The sequence below is a fragment of the Coffea eugenioides genome, chromosome 6, assembly GCF_003713205.1.
Source record: "Coffea eugenioides isolate CCC68of chromosome 6, Ceug_1.0, whole genome shotgun sequence".
NCBI classification, from domain to species: domain Eukaryota; kingdom Viridiplantae; phylum Streptophyta; class Magnoliopsida; order Gentianales; family Rubiaceae; genus Coffea; species Coffea eugenioides.
This window is the reverse complement of record NC_040040.1, coordinates 52308053-52324711: the sequence shown is the minus strand read 5'-3', so window position 1 is coordinate 52324711 and position 16659 is coordinate 52308053. Positions and strand designations below refer to the sequence as shown.

General features: G+C 35.8%; 1 protein-coding gene and 1 pseudogene across 1 annotated transcript; one reads left to right on the top strand and one right to left on the bottom strand.

The window, feature by feature from the left end:
• The first annotated feature begins 5216 nt into the window (after positions 1 to 5216).
• Positions 5217 to 9944, top strand: LOC113774894 (putative serine/threonine-protein kinase-like protein CCR3). Its single transcript, XM_027319544.1, has 6 exons — positions 5217 to 5307; positions 5778 to 6052; positions 6157 to 6304; positions 6692 to 6819; positions 6922 to 7060; positions 9473 to 9944. Exons 2-6 carry the CDS (start codon positions 5792 to 5794, stop codon positions 9823 to 9825), a joined length of 1029 nt encoding a protein of 342 aa, XP_027175345.1. The 5' UTR covers positions 5217 to 5307; positions 5778 to 5791; the 3' UTR covers positions 9826 to 9944.
• Positions 9945 to 14722: 4778 nt separating this feature from the next.
• Positions 14723 to 16499, bottom strand: LOC113774893 (annotated as a pseudogene).
• Positions 16500 to 16659: the final 160 nt, after the last annotated feature.

Here is a 16659-nt window from a genome sequence, read left to right as displayed (position 1 = left end):
TTAAATAGAAAGCTTTCCATATTAGCCCTGCCAATACCGATTATATCTTATCAGCTCATATGTGGATTTTCGATTTTCGATTTCGACTGTGTGACCTACCATGCACGAATATCATTTTACAATACTTCTCGCATATATGGAAAGAGAGCAAAATCCAACCTTTTGATGTTGTTCATTATTTTTCACTTTTTTTGAAATGCGAGCCCTACCATCCTTTCACCAGCAGATTAAAATGTAAAAGTTTGTCACATAAATTTTATTTTATCAGTCGTCACTTTATCTATTGTATTCTACACTATCCTAATCTAAAGGGGAGACCCAACTAGGTCTAAAGGGACCGATGAAAATTGAACCACCACCGAACCAGACGGGGGCACCACGCATCCATTTAGATTTGTTAAGAAGCCACTTAACGTGGCAAATGGTGGGAGGCCCGGCTGGTCCGGTGGTGGTTTAATCCCCACCGGTCCCTTTAGACCCAATTGGATTTTTCCCTTATATTAGGATAATTTAGGATATTATAGATAAATTGACGATTGACGAAAAAAAAAAAGAAAGATAAAATTTATGTGACAAACTTTTACATTTTAATCTGCCGGTGAAAGGATGGTAGGGCTTGTAATGTGGCAATTGGTGTCACATAAATTTGATCAGTAAAGCGCTACCTTTCAACAACGTTTCAATGCTCAGTCTTATAGAGTAGTCTTTTTTTGACAATCATGACCTTTAGTAAAACTAACTCCTATAATCAATGGCCGAGTCAGGACGTTTGTTCAGAGGGTGCAATATTAATATTAATTTTAATTTAAAATGTATTCGTTTGAAAATTTTCAGTATAATTAAATATTTGTCACAAGTACACCAATTAATTTAATTAATATTACATATATTTTTTAAAAAAATTATTTACTGCTTGTGATTAATCATTTGAAATTATTATCAAGCCATGTTATTTTATAAAATTGCATAGAACTTTAAAATATGTATAAGACTAGTAGATGTAAAGATTTAGTAACCTGAACTATATTTGTTTTTTCTTAAAAAAGTGAGATTTGACCCAATTCATATTCATTTTTTTACTAAAAAAAGAAAAGTAGGGTTTGATGTTTTTATATATAAATAGTGGGTCATACAGTGATTTCAAGCTAAAATGTGATCATAAGTTTATGTTAAGATCAAATTTTGACAAATTGAATTTATAAGAAATATAAAATTAATATTTTAAGAGTGAATGACAAAAATGTTCATTTAATAAAATGTGGGAGACATTTAAACGATTTTCAACATTCATCGATTCTCACTTGATGGTCTGGAATGACACTTTCTTAAAACCATGAAAAAGGATCATTTGACTAAGTAATTTTAGGGATAATTTCACAAACGTCCTCGACATTTCTAACACTTGCACTAATACCTCCTAAAGTTTTAAAAATTTCACTGACCACCCTTGCTTTTGAGATTTTGATAACAATTCAGTCCAAATAGGATTAAAATATTATTTTCATGAGTGAGATGAGATTTTTATTCCACGAATGCCCTTGGTCCCTGTATTAGTAGAAGATTGCAAGTTATTAAAAGGTTGAAATGATTACTAAAGTTGAAGGGATGTAAAAACAGTTCATGAACTTTCAAGCACCACGTGGAAACATAAGTAATGTTTTAACAGCCATAGCAACGTCTAGTGCAAGTTCTAAACCACCAAATTTTTTATTCAGCAGCAAGTGTATATAAACATCACAATTGCATTAACACCCATAGGTTATTGTTTTGTGCTGCATTTAGAATTCATAATGAAAACATTTAGCAGAAATTATGGCCTCTTCAACCCATAGGGAGAATCATGAATTTCACCCCCATCTTTCAACAACAAAATACAAATTTTACTTAAGATTCAGAAAAAACACACCAACATTTACTTCAACTCTTAATATCTTTCTATTATCCCTTACTGTATAAATTTACATATAACAACAAGATACATGAAGTCCAAGAATATAGCTTTATTATTAACTCAAAAATCTATTGATCAAGCAAAATAGTTCATAATGTATTGTAGATAACATACTAGTTTTTTTGAAACTAATTCACAAGAACATTTTTTAATTGTAGGTTAAGATGAAAGGGAAATTCAAACCTTGGTTTCTACTTTAAATCATCTTCACTCCCAACAAATGAACAATATCTTCACACTGTCTCCATTTTCTTCTTCTTTTTTCTTTGTTTTTTTTTTCATCTCTATTTCTTCCCTTCTAGTTATATGGCTACAATATCAAAAACTTGTTCAATCATCCTTGTCAAATCATACTAGGCACAAAAATGGCACCAAATTTCTTCCTCAATTGGCGCCTTTCTGTAACGAAGTTTTAATCAACTTAATCAGATATTAAATTTTTGTTATTCTAGTTAAATGTAATTAACTAATCCAAATGACGCCAAATTTTTGTTACCCAAAATTTACGTTAGTTATTGGTCCCAACTTCATAGGACAAAGTGGTAATTTCAGCTATCATGATGTAAGCAAAGGGCCCCAAATCTCTACCATGGGAGGTCAATGAAATTTTTAAAACCTCAGGGGGTGTTAGTGCAAGTGTTAGAAACTTCAGGGGAGCTTTGTGAAATTATCTAAGATTCAGCACGCATGTTGCCTAAGTTCAAATAATTGCACATCACTAGTTCTTGCAGCAGATCTTCTCAATCTTTCCCTCTCCTTTTGTCTTTTAATTTCTTGCTTTTTCTTGGTGGGATACGAAGATATTTGTGAAGATAGGTGAAAATATCACAATAAATTTTGAAGCTAAATCTTTGTGTACAGTTTTAGTACTCTAGCTCTCCCGCGAGAAAAAGGACTAAAAAGAGGTTAATCAAACAATACCTTAAATGAGACAAATGTATATGAAGCAAAGAAGAACCAATACAAATTATCACCCAACTTTCTAGAATATCTCATTTTAGTTTTTAGAGTTTGAAACAAAAATCTCATTTTACATTTTTTTTTAAATTTCAAGTTTACATAATAATCATGCAATACTTTCACGTAAGGTTGCTAAAAATAAGCATAGTAGCTACTCATGGAAGCCAATGCACAAAGAAACTTAGACCTCTAAATTTTGTACCATCACGTCTAATACCATTACTATTAAAAAAATAAACAAAAATGTAATTACACACAATGATAAACACATTTTTGTTATATCAGTAAAAGTGAATGACCAAAAAGTCACTAAACTATTAAGTATGACAAGGATTAATTATCAAACTTTTTTTTTATGACCTCAAAGGTCACTAAATTGGTAAAACCTAACCACCAAGGTCATTTTGTCAAGCTCCACTCGTAAAACAATTGATAAATTATTAAAATTTAACGATTTTTTTTTACAAAATGACCTTTGGCAACCCGTTGTTTTATCAGTAGAATTTAACAAAATGACCTTACTAATCCGTTTTCACCAGTTTAGTGACCTTTGTGGCCACATAAAAAGTTTAGTGATTGACCCGTGTCATACTTAATTGTTTAGTGACCTTTCTGGCCATTCACTTTATCTGTAAAATTCACGAACTCTTGCATTATACCAATAAAGAATTTTCCAACTCAAGATTGCCTACCATTCAACACTGATCGCATTTTTATTAGATTCTCATAAAATCACGTGGTTCTACTGTTATGTTTATAAAAGATTTAGGACTAATTTACTGCACCTTAAAACTCTGTTGGGTAAAAATGACAAATACTTGATAGTTTAAGGACCATTAAGGAAATTTGCCAGAAGAAGAAGACAACCAATGCAACATCGGCGACCGCGCATGAACTTTTCTCCTCATTTCTCCCTTTTTTTGGAAAGAAAAGAATGAGGCATTTTTTATAGGGCAAATTATTCAATTGGCCCTTGAACTCTTTGTCTAAGTAAAAATAAGCCCCTCATCTATTTTTTGCTGACTTTAAGCCCTCGAACTTGTAAAATTGGGTATCCGTGACCCTTTTAGCCAGTTTCTCCGGTTTTGCAACCGGAAGGGGAATTCACACGAATGGCAGTATGCTTTGAAAAATGGCATTTTTGTCAAAAGATTCAAAACTCGCGACGCTAGGGTTTCAGTACTCCCCTCTTACGCACAGTTGATTTGATTGGTCTCAATTCTCAGCCGACGACAGTCCATCTATGGCTAAGGAACCAGTAAACGACACCGTTGCTTCTCCGTCTCTGGCCAGTCAATCCAATAGTAGTGTTGTGCCGTTGGGGAGCTCGGTCATTCCAATCGTCAACAAGCTCCAAGACATATTCGCGTAGCTCTCCAGTCAGTCTACAATTGAATTGCCGCAAGTGGCGGTCGTCGGAAGCCAGAGCAGTGGAAAATCCAATGTTCTGGAGGCACTAGTCAGAAGAGATTTCTTGCCCAGAGGTTCGGATATTTGTACTTGCCGACCTCTCATTCTTCAGCTCGTGCAGACTAGACGAAAACCTGATGGCACCAAGTGGGCCCTCCACTGGATTGACGACTCTGAGTCCTTCGCGGAGCGCCTGGTGGCCTTCGCCTGCGTGGAGGGGATATTCTTCTCAGGGAGCTTTTGCGCCATATTCTAGGTGAAGAATTGGGGGCTGATGCCGGGCTTGACCTTCTCCAACGAGCTGATCTCGCGGGACGAGGGGCTTCACTGTGACTTCGCGTGCCTGCTGTATGGGCTGCTGAGGGCGAAGCTGAGCGAGGAGATTTTGATCTTAGAGATGGAGGGCTTCACTGTGACTTCGCCGAGGGAGGCCATAGCTGAAGCCATGGAGGACTCGGAGATGATGTCCATGGGAAGGTGAGGGAGAGGTTGCAAGAGAGAGGAGAGGAGAGGGAGATGGCATCGGTGGAGAAGTCAATGAAGTAGAGGAGGAAGATGAGGTCGTCGTAGGTGTAGGAGTAGTCCATGGAAGGAAGAGAGAGGAGTTGTTCCTTTTTTGCTCAGAATATGCGGACAAAAATGCCCTTCTTAAAAGCATACTGCCATTCGTGTGAATTCCCCTTCCGGTTGCAAAACCGGAGAAACTGGCTAAAAGGGTCACAGATACCCAATTTTACAAGTTCGAGGGCTTAAAGTCAGCAAAAAATAGATGAGGGGCTTATTTTTACTTAGACAAAGAGTTCAAGGGCCAATTGGATAATTTGCCCTTTTTTATATTTGCATTATTGATTGCTTAGTGGGAAAATGGAAAATTAAGAGGAGGAACATTCTTTAATATCAACTTGTTTGTCATGGAAATGTCTTGGAATCAAACATTCTTTTCCCCTTTCTCCATCGCCTTCTGCATCGTTTCTCCGCGTACGCAGGTACTCTCTCTCTCTCTCTCTCTCTCTCTCGCGCGCGCGCGCACACTCTTATACGTACAGAAGAACGCACAAACACAAACTGACACGCACGCAAGAATGGTAACTTAGTTTACCTGTAAAGGAAGGATTGATTCATTGCGAATTTCTTTTTTCCTCTTAGGGTTAGGGTTTCCTTTTAGTTCTTTACTTCTTTTGATTATCCCTTTGTTATGAGAAACTAATGTTCTTCTGCGAGTATTACTGGGTTCGAATTGAAAGAAATACTGATGGCATGATTTATTACTGAACAGAAGCCCTTTCTTTCCAAAATTTGACGGAAATTGTCATGCTTGGGATTCTTATCGGACCCTTGAAACTTCTTAATGTTGTTATTAATCCATAGTGCGAAATTTTGGGTTTTCTGATGCTTCATATAATACTCTCTTTTTTTGGTGGTTTTTTTTTGGGGGGGGGGGGGGTGGCGGCTATAGGTACCAAGTGAAGCATGGCATCTCGTATAGGTGGCGGTGAAGGAGAAGTTTTCGAAGTCACGCAGCAGGACCTGGAATTGTTTACGGATAATTTTAGTCAGAACAATCACATTGCCAAGGCCCAGTACTGCGAACTGTATCATGGAAGGATTCCTCAAGGTTGGAAAGGGTTTGAAGCCCGTGATGTTACGGTTAAGGTGTGGGTAAAAGCTGCTGAAATGAGTCATAAGTATCGGGTGGAAGCTTTGTATCAAGATCTTCTTGAGAATTTTAATGTATGTTCCTCTGTTTTCTATTCTTCAGCAATTTCCTTTCAATATCGGCTGTTTGACAATGTGTCAACTTCTGGGCAATTTCATAAGTTACTGTGCTTTTGAAGTACGAGATTACTTTTCTGAAGCATCATAATTCAACCACTTCCAACTTGCCAGTGTTGATGGCATTTTGTCGGGTTGATGAAAAGGAGATGCTGGGCGTTATTTATGATCTTAAGTCCATGAATACACTTCGCGACTTTGTTGATAAAGGTATACATTTGCCTTTATTTGGACCCTATCTTAGTATTTGTGTTGGTATTTTAAAAATGTGATACCTTGGGGAGTGGTCATACAGGGAAAATCTAACCATCGATTCTTTTTGAAGCTACGTGAGCTAAGCATCAAAAGTTATAATTGGGGACTTTTAGTGCTCAAAAGTTGATCATAGGATATTGAAAAAAAACACCATTTTAATGCCGTTAAATAGCATACCTGAACTACCTAAAAATTGCATAATTTTGGACTAGGCTCATGTAGCTTATTGCATTTGACATAGGAGCAATAGAACAGCGATTGAGCTTTTGTACTCTGTGCACTTTTTTGGCCACAACTTATGCGTTTTGACTCATGTCACAATCTCTTTGCATATGCTCCTAGGAGAGTTTAAATGGCTTGACAGAATCCAAGTAGCTGTTCGACTTGCTCGTCTTCTGGAACTTTTGCATGGTTATCAGCCTAGATATTTGGTCCGTGATCTTTCAGCAGCCCACATCATGCTTGACCAGGTTAGTAAATTCTTGAGACACGAACTACTTCGACCATAAGTTCCCTGAGTAGTATGGCTGTTTGGTTGCTATTTTGATGTTTACGTCTCTTTTGGCAATTAGGATTTGAACCCTGTCTTGTTCAATTTTTTCATGCTGACTGGTGGAGTTATTGGTGAGAAGAAGGATGACACGCCGTTTCAACAGAATCGTACACTTTTTGGATCTTATGGCTACATTGATTTTGCTTATGTTATGACAGGTATGTTCATTTGGGTCTTAAAAGTACTCAATGAGTTTGAATTTTACTATAGATTATGGAAGGACGGATGAGGATTTTAAACACAGCATTAACCAATTTTTTACTGCTGTTGTAGCTGTCTAGGTTTGAAAAGAATTGGCAACTAAGTGAAGCTCTTCTATGTCCTTGGGAGCTTATTATTTTTTCCTTTTGCCTTTTTTAACATTTTTTTTCAAAAATTAACATTTGGACAAGATTGCCTTGTCATATTGTGATTTGAATGTTTCATTCTGTTTTTGCTTTGTGGTTGAACTGTACCCTTGGAGAGTTTGTAGTATCATGACATTTCCTTCAATGAGCTTTTAGATGAAAGAGTGCTTTCTTCTTCTTGAGAAACTATTGCTTAAATGGTTGTGAGATTAAAACTTCATATTATCCTTCTCTGCATTGGACTTTAGATATGTAGGAACTTAATATTAGTCTTAGGATTCTAGACTTGTATGCATTGAAAAAGTTCAGGCTGTTCGATATCAAATTAGAAGTTGTCTTCCCTCCATGCAAAAGCTGGTTTTCATACAAATCCTGGAAAAGGCTAGGTGTTTTGAGGATCTGTTGAATTAATGAATTATATCTCCCCTACATTTCCCCCCTATATTATGTGCGTTTCTCTCAACATTATGTACATGGGAAGTTTCAGTGTGTTTTTTTTTGTCAAATTAGAAATTGTTAGTTCTCTGTCGTAAAGCTAGTTTAAATGTGAAATCGTGAGAGGGCAAATGGTCGTAAGAATTTCTTGCAATAATTTTGTGTAAACTATCTCCCCTTCTCATGTCTTGAATAATTCATAACAAATGGTGACTGTAGTGATATATCCAATTGCTGTATGCATGAAGGACAATTAACATGCATTAAATAGGAACTGGAAAATGTTGTTAGTATTATTACTTTTAGCTGGAATATGTTATTAGGTAATCTGCCGTAAAAGTCACTGTATGGAGTAAGATGGCTGCTTTATGGGTTTATAATAATCTATTACAGTGATAATTCAACTGTTCTGTTTTTCAGTCTATCATCCGTGGTATGTGTTTACTTGCCAAAGAACAATTTTGTTTTGACATTTTCTTGTTAAACATGAACATGAGCCAATTTTTCAATACACCACAGGATGTGGTTTTTGGATCCTATTTGGTGTATCATTATTGTTCCAACAGGATTTATTAGATCACAGTGCTATCACTCTATTATCATGATGTAAACCTGGAAATGGAGGAAGGAAAATGAGATCCATATGTTTGATAGTGTATTCCTTCAAAACGAATAAGATGAGTTGAGTGTCACTTAATCTGCATGACTTTGTTATGTGCAACTTGTCCTAGGCTGTAAAAGGAGTCAAAATGCTCCTGTTGATTTTGATGCAGATGAAATTATGTAGCTAAGTTTGTTATTTGCTGGGCTGCAGGTCTGCAAATGCCTTTTTGATCTCATTCTTGTTTTTTTTCCCTTTAAATGTATATTTAATGTTTAACAATCCTTTGGATTCTGTATTTGCTTTTTAATGTCTGAAATACCTGATTGTGGTTTTCCTCGTGAACTGGGGTAAGAAATGCGATTGATTTCATTTGAGATTATCATTTGCTGTTACAACATTTGATTACCTTGCACTTACAGGCTCAAGCGTTTTTGGGCAAAATTAATAACGATCTGTTGATGACAGTTGAAAGGAAAATTTCTCAAGTGGTGGATAGTTATTAAAATCTGAAAAGTTTGTGATGACAGATCTTTGGGTGAATTTTGGTTGATGCAACTCACAGGATTTAGATTATGTTCTGGTATTAGAAACTTGTGACGATCAGGTGCTGAAATGTTAAGAGTGAAGCTTAAGAGGCAGTACTGGTCAATGCTGCTTTCTTTTTTTCTTTGGCCCCCATGGTTTGTTTGGGTGTTGTTGAAGGCCCTGAGGTCCGAGTTATAGTGAAAAGTTCTTTTACTGCCTTTGTAATTGTTGTAGAAGGGTTTCGTTGTGCTCTAATGATCGTCTAATTTTTTTTCATGCACTCGTTCACTTCGATGTCTCTCTACTGATTAGACTGAGGTCTTTATTATGCAGTCTCTGTGTCACCTTGTTCTTCTACAATTTGATTTCTGTTGGTCCTTCCTGGTCTGTGCTTTTTGGATTGAGAAGTCATTTTGATGGAGACATTGGTCCTCGGTTTGGCTAATAAGCCTTTGCAGAGTGTGGTTCATTGTGGAGTAGTGTGTACACTAGTGCTGGAATAGTCTAAATTTTCAATTCCAGTTGATATTTGTTTCTTCGCATAGGAATTATGGTGATGAACATTAAACAGGAAAATAGTGCAGATGAAATTTGACCTGGTATTAATGTTTAGCAGTCCCTTGCTATTTAAAGGATTATTTTGTTGTTATCTCCTGCAGGTGTTTGGTGTGAAGCAACAGATATTTTTGCTCTGGGAGTCATTCTTTTGGAGCTCCTGTTCAAACTTACTGTTGATCATCACATAGATGAAAAGACGGGGGCATTTATATACCTTCACCTTGATGCTGTTAATCTCTACCCATTGAAGAAATCAAGATTTTCCTTGAAGGAAAGAAAATGCTCCTTTGCTGACAAAAGTTTCGAGGAAGAACCTGAATTCAATCTTCGTGATGGGCAGAAAATCTCAAAGTTGGCTAGGCTTTGTGTGGATAGAGATTTGAGAATCCGTCCGTCCACGAAAAACGTTGTGGGGAAGCTGCAGGAGCTTCAAAAAGTGAAGTTCAAAAAGTGATGACAAATGTTAACCCAAATCCCTTCCTCAAGTTTTGTATATGGTATTTCGTTTGTTGTAACCGCTATAGTTGAGACTGCATTAAATAGAAGCTTCGGATTTAATTCCCTCTTATTCTCTGCTCACTTCTTAAATTTCATTCTTTTTTTTTTTTACATATTAAAAAAGGTGAAATTAGTTGAAAAACAAGATACTTGAGCCGAAAGAACCCTAAAAAAATTGTGGAACTTTTCAAGAAAAAAAAAAAAAAAAAAAAAGCCCTCCGACTTGCTTAATTAAATATTTGTTTGACTTCACATCTTCATTTTGAAAAGTGAAAATTTTATACATTGAAAAGTTGGTAAAAATGATTTAAAAGGAATGTCTTTGTGAGATTTTTTTTCTTCGAAAAGGAAAAGTCGTTCATTGAAAACTCTATATTAAAACTAATGCATTATCAAATATAAAAGTTAAGAGCATATGACCAAAAATGATTTCAAAAAAGTATTCATTGGTTACCAATCATTCAAGTTAATATAAGGAGGGGGATTGAGTTAGGTAGTAAGTTGGGAGAAATTATAAGAAGGAGGTATTGGATTCGAGATCTCCCATTTATAAAAAATAAATTTAAAAAAAACTATGGAAAATAGTTGGATTAGATGGTAATGTAGGAAAGGAAGGATTGTAAATAAGAGATTTTCAGTTCAAATACTCTCACTTTAAAAAAAAAATAAATATATTCTTAAAAAAACAAAATGAGAAGTTGGGAATAGGGCTGCAGACGCGAGTCGGGCTCGAGCCAAGTAAGTCGAACTCGAGCTCAAACTAAAGTTCAAAAATATCAAACTCGTTAGTTCGCAAGCTCGATTATACATTTTTATAAATTTTTATTTTAATAATAAAATTACATATATATCCCTAATATTTTTATTATTTGTTACAAAAATTATTATTTTATTCATTTTTAAAAATTAAATAATTATTTTTTACTTTTTAAAAATAAATTTATTATTATTTATTATTTTTTTAAGCTCGAGTTCGAGCTCGACTGATAATGCGGCAATTTGTAAGTTGCATGAATATGGGGACTGAGTAAGCCTTAATTATATAAAGATGGTAATGTAGTTAATTAACTAAAAATATTTTTGTAACAGATACCCATTGGATACTTATTAACACATCCAAATCACATATAAGTTTGGAGTAAATCTTATATATACTGACAGTGTATACACTATCACCGTTTGATTCATGACATGTGTACAAAAGTTGAACTTCGAATTTAAATTTTGCATAATTGTCGTTTATCCAACGCTGATAGTGTATACATTGTCAGTGTAGGAAATATTAATTCATAAGTTTATATTACTACGCATAATCACAATTAACGCACCTCCCACATTTAAACACTTTTGTGACTTAATTACATTTTTTAAAACACTTTTGTGATTTAATTACATTTTTTTTCAAAAAACTAATACTGAAAACCCCTCTTAGAGAATAGAAACTCCCAATTGGCGCTCGTTAGCCAAACCATATGCGCACATTTGGACAAGTGACTTATTCCCTCTACAACCATTTCCATTATTCCATATGAGTTCTAAATTGCACTCGAGTTCAAAAATATCAAACTCGTTAGTTCGCGAGCTCGATTATACATTTTTTAATTTTTATTTTAATAATAAAATTACATGTATATCCATAATATTTTATCATTTGTTACAAAAATTATTATTTTATTCATTCTTAAAAATTAAATAATTATTTTTTACTTTTGAAAAATAAAATTATTATTATTTTTTATTTTTTTAAGATCGAGTTCAAGTTCAAACTTCGTAAAATTTACTTGAGACTCCCCTTATTTGCATCCCTAGTTGGGAACCACATAACTGAACAAGAATTTGAAAACTTATTTGGCAACGTCAATGGATGTCTAAACTTCTAAACTTCTTTGAGTTTGGGCCCGATCCCATCCCGCCAAGAAGGTGCTTGGAATTCCAGAATTCACCTAGTGGCTGCGCCTGTTGCAATATTTCGTGCAACAGAGAGTTTTTTTTTTTTTTTTTTTTTTTTTTTTATAATTGCAACACCGAGTTTAGAAAACCCCAACTTGGGGCTAAGTAAAGCCCGGCTCGCAAGCCCAATAGATGCCCTACCAAAATCCATCAGTTTTCGAGTTACAATTCCCCCCATGCAATTGAACTCCTGCGCTAAAACACAATGGAAAAATGGTCAATTTCGTCTCAAAATTTTTTCACTAGTGTCAATTTAGTCCCTAGGATAGGAGATATATCACCAATAATGAGATGGTTTTTCTTCTTACCACATTTATTGCATTTCATTGTCAATTAAGTCTAGGGCCCTTTGGCTACAGCATAATTATAGTTGAACCCGCAAATGAACCGAGAGGCTCGCGAGCCGATCAAAGTTCGACTCGAACTCGGTCAATACTGAGCTCGAGTCGAGTTCGAGCGGTTCATTTATAACACGAGTCGAGTTTGAGTCATCTATATGAAGGCTCATTAGCCGCTCGCGAGCTGTGTGAAATTACATAAATACCCCTACTTAACAAGGCATACCATCAAAATTTCCATCAATAATACGGCTAGAATCATTGTAGTTTTCATACTTTTTTGGTCTTTGTAATGATGACTTCTAAAATGGTGTTGTAATGATGTATTGTAATAATGACTTCTAAAATGATAGGAACCACACTTTTTTGGTCTTTGTATTTCTCGGTGAAAATTCTTGCAAAAGACATCAACAAGGCTAGTTCATGTCTTTAAAGTTTATGCTTACTTTCTCCACCACACCAAGACTTTCGGTGAAAGTTCTTGCAAAAGTTTATGCTTACTTTCAACCTGCAATTTTGTTACCAAGCCCAACGGTGTTGAAAAAAATTACTCTTATTTGTTGTTTGGAATTTAGGCACAAGCACAATATGGCTATGTCTCCTCAAGATGTTTCTTCACAACTAGTTAGATCCGCGGGTGATTCTGCTGGAAATAACAATGAGGAGGAGCTAGGATATTCCATTAGAGATGAAGAACTAGGAAGTGAAGAAGAGCGGTTAGAAGGTGATACACAAGCCCCCGCTCAAACTTCGAATCAAGAGGTTGGTCAAGGTGATGATCTAGATAATTTTAGAAGGAAATTTTATTACCTATACCTTGAGACTCTACATGTTTTTAGGTAATCTATATTGGTTGCTGAAGGACTTAATCTAGAGTGATTTTATTGGTTATTGGAGGACTTAATCTAGAGTGATTTCAAACTATTTGTTCCTTGTTTTTGAGTTTGTTTGAGGTGGTGGACATTTGAATTGAAAAATTGTGAAACAATTATGTATGTGGAGTTGTGGACATTTGTTTCTGATTTCGTGCATGTATTATTGGACAATGAGAACTTGTTTGTTGTTACTTTTAATTCATGTCTGGAATTGTTAAAATCAAGTTTACAAGGCATTGAATAGCTTAAAACGTGCTATTGGAGTCAGGTTAAATAAAACTAGTTACGTTTAGTGACAGAAATTTTCGAGCTGAATTCGAGCCATTTCGAGCTCTTGTCGAGTTGAGTAGATCGAGCCTTATCGAGTCGAACTCGAACCAGCTTCTTACTTAATCGAGTCGAGCTCGAGTGTATAGTAATCGAGCCTGACTCGATAAGTTCAATGTTCGACTCGGTTTGGCTCGTTTGCACCTCTACCCGTGACTTTCAATTCTCATGCAATTATTTTTGGTTTTTTTTACCCTTTTCACCTCCACAAAAAGGAGTGAATCTTGTCATAGACTATTCTTATTTCTGCATGTTCACTTTTCAGTAAGTTCCAAGAAGTATCATTTGGCGTTTGTAGCATTTGATGATTAACTTTGGGATCAATAAACATTGGATTACACCTTTTGCCTTTATTTATAATCACCTAGTAGTAGTAGTTAAAAATTGGTTGAAGAAAAAGGCTAATTGCAGTTGATTGACAGCTCTTTTGGAAGATCTTACTACTAATAAACAGAGAAAGGAAAAAGAGCCCAAAACACATAACCAATAATTGACCAACCATTAGTAGTTTAGCACCTCTGCTAATTTGTTTAATTTCATGGTATATCCCGTATCCGACCCGCCTTTTTGTTAGATAAAATGGGTCCGGGTCTGGGTAGCGGATCTATATACCTACCCGTACCCAAAAAATATTGACGGGTCCGGGTCCAGACCCGGACCGTTGACAGCCCTACGCATAATCCTAGAAGCGAAGAAATGCTAGTTTCACACAAAGCAGAAGCAGTAACTTCATGCTAGCCTTTAGATGACATTAAACTAGAACTAAGAACTTAGAAAAGCACAATGTTCAACCTTGAACATATTAGGATGTGAATGAACCTCATCATATATACAAGAAAAGAAAGTTTGATGTCGATTTCTTTATTGTGGATTTATTAAAATTGGCAAACAAAACTAAATTAAAAAACAAGAACAAAGTTTATTAAATTGCATGTTCACTTCTCTTTGATTTCAACTCTTTTTCTTTTGAAGCTCCCTAAGTGTGACTATTGGTATTTTCCACTTGATTAAAAAAAAAAAATTTTCTAATCACGTACGTAAACTTACTATGAAGTCTTTTGCATATCTTAATCAACATGCTTCAAGAAACATAGTAAAAAAATAAATTACCAGGAAGTGGAATCAGAAGTTTTATTTAATTTTAAGGAATCAAATGCGTTTCAGCCAAAACTTGGTTTTCCACAGAGTTGTTGTCGTTCATTTATAAAGTCAAAAGGCAAACCTAGGCTAGAACCATTCTTCAAGTAATAGGACCCCCTTGTGAAATGGATTTCGGGCCTCACAAGTTTCAATTCAAGTTGTATGCAAATCTAACAACATCAAGTGTAAACTAGTATAATTTCAATGTAATCGTGATTTTTGTACAAATTTGTTTGGACAGCAGTTTTCCAAAGAAAAATTACTACGTTTTCCGTGAACATATTTTCCTATTACCTTTTGCTACAGTAATTTTTCTACAAAAAAATCCAGAAAAATGCAATCCAAACAAGACCTTAGTCTTGTTAGCAACTTCTTCAGCTGCAATTAAGCTAAAAAAGTTGCTCAATTTGGCATTGGACACTTAAAATAGAGAACCTTCTTTAAACTCCAGTCCGCAAGTTGATAACTAAAAGGATGTTATAGCAAGCATAATGCTCTATAGTAAGTGATATTTTCTCATCTTTCATCGTTTCATTAAAGAGCTCGTATCCCTCTTCCACAAGGCCAGCATGGTTGCAAGCAGTCATGACTTCAAGAAGTGCAATTGCATCAGCTTTCATCCCACTCTCTTGCATCTCACCAAAGAGTTGCAAGGCATCCTCCCCGCAACCATACAGACCATAAGCACTAATAATTGCAGTCCATGAAACAGAATCCCTCTGTGTCATCTCCTTGAAAATCTTAACTGAATCCTGAAGACAACCACACTTGGCATACATACTAATGAGCGAGTTTTGGATATTCAATTCAGATATCAAGCAAGATTTCAGGACATAGCCATGGACTCCACCTGCATGGCATGTCGACAAAAGTTTGGTACAGGCAGAAATCACAGACAATAATGTAACACTGTTGGGTTGAAATCCCTTTTTTGGCATTTCATTAAAGAGCTCTAGAGCTTCTTCAGCAGTATCTTTCTTCCGTGTATAGCCTGCAATTATACAACTCCACATCACAACATCCTTTGTAGTTGATCTTTCAAAAATAAGCTTTGCTGCCCAAATTTCTCCGCATTCTCAATACATATGTATGAGAGCTGAGCAGAATCTAAAATCCCTATCAAACTCGTGACGAAAAGCATATCCGTGGATCTCTGTTCCACAATTAACTGAACCATACTCAGCACATGCTGGTAAAATACTAATTACTGTCACCCTATTTGGTTTAACTTTTTCAACCTGCATTGCACGAAAACAATCCAGTGCCTTGGCATAGTCATGACCTGCCACACATCCTGTGATCATAGCAGTCCATGAGACTTCATTTCTAACTTCCGTTCTATCAAATACACGAAAAGCAGTCTCCTGATCATGACATCTCCAGTAAAAATCTACCAATGCGGTTGACATGAAAACCGACTTGTCAAATCTTTCATCCACTATAAGTCTATAACAAGAGCATGAATCAATCTTCCTAATCGAAAATTTTCTGTCCGACTACAAGCTGATAAAACGCTAGCAATCAACTCGGGCTTGGGCTCAAATCCACAAATATACATATCCTTAAACATCTTGATTGATTCCAACAAAAACCCATCTTGCATATAACAATTTATCATCCAATTCCAAGAAATGGTGTCTCTTTGAGGCATTGTGTCGAACAGTTTGTATGCACTCTTTATGTCTGAGAATTTTGCATACACAGGGATGAGAGAATTCGAAACTGTAGATTCTGAATCAAACCCATTTTTAAAGGCATAGCAGTGAAAGCTGAAGGCCCAAGGGATTGTGGGTTTGGAAACTTGCAGTGGCTTTGATGATCGACGGCAGTATAAAGACGCTGCTTTCATGGTTTGGAAAGAAGGGGTGGACATGGTCTTTGAAAAGGTTGATGGCTTTGTCATAGAGCCCTTTAGCCAAGAAGTCCTTGATTTGGGGGTGAGCATCAGCAATTTATGATGTTATGGGACCTGATGCTGAAGCTGACGCTGAGGTGAAACGTCTTATTATTTGGTGCATTTTATTGGGTCTAATTTCATAGCCATTTTATACGACGAAATCCGAGGAAGCCAGACTCAACAATCCGTGCCCATATCGCTTCTTATTTTAGAGCTTCACTATGGTCTTTTGTCAGATACAAAACGTTTTTGCCAATTGCAGT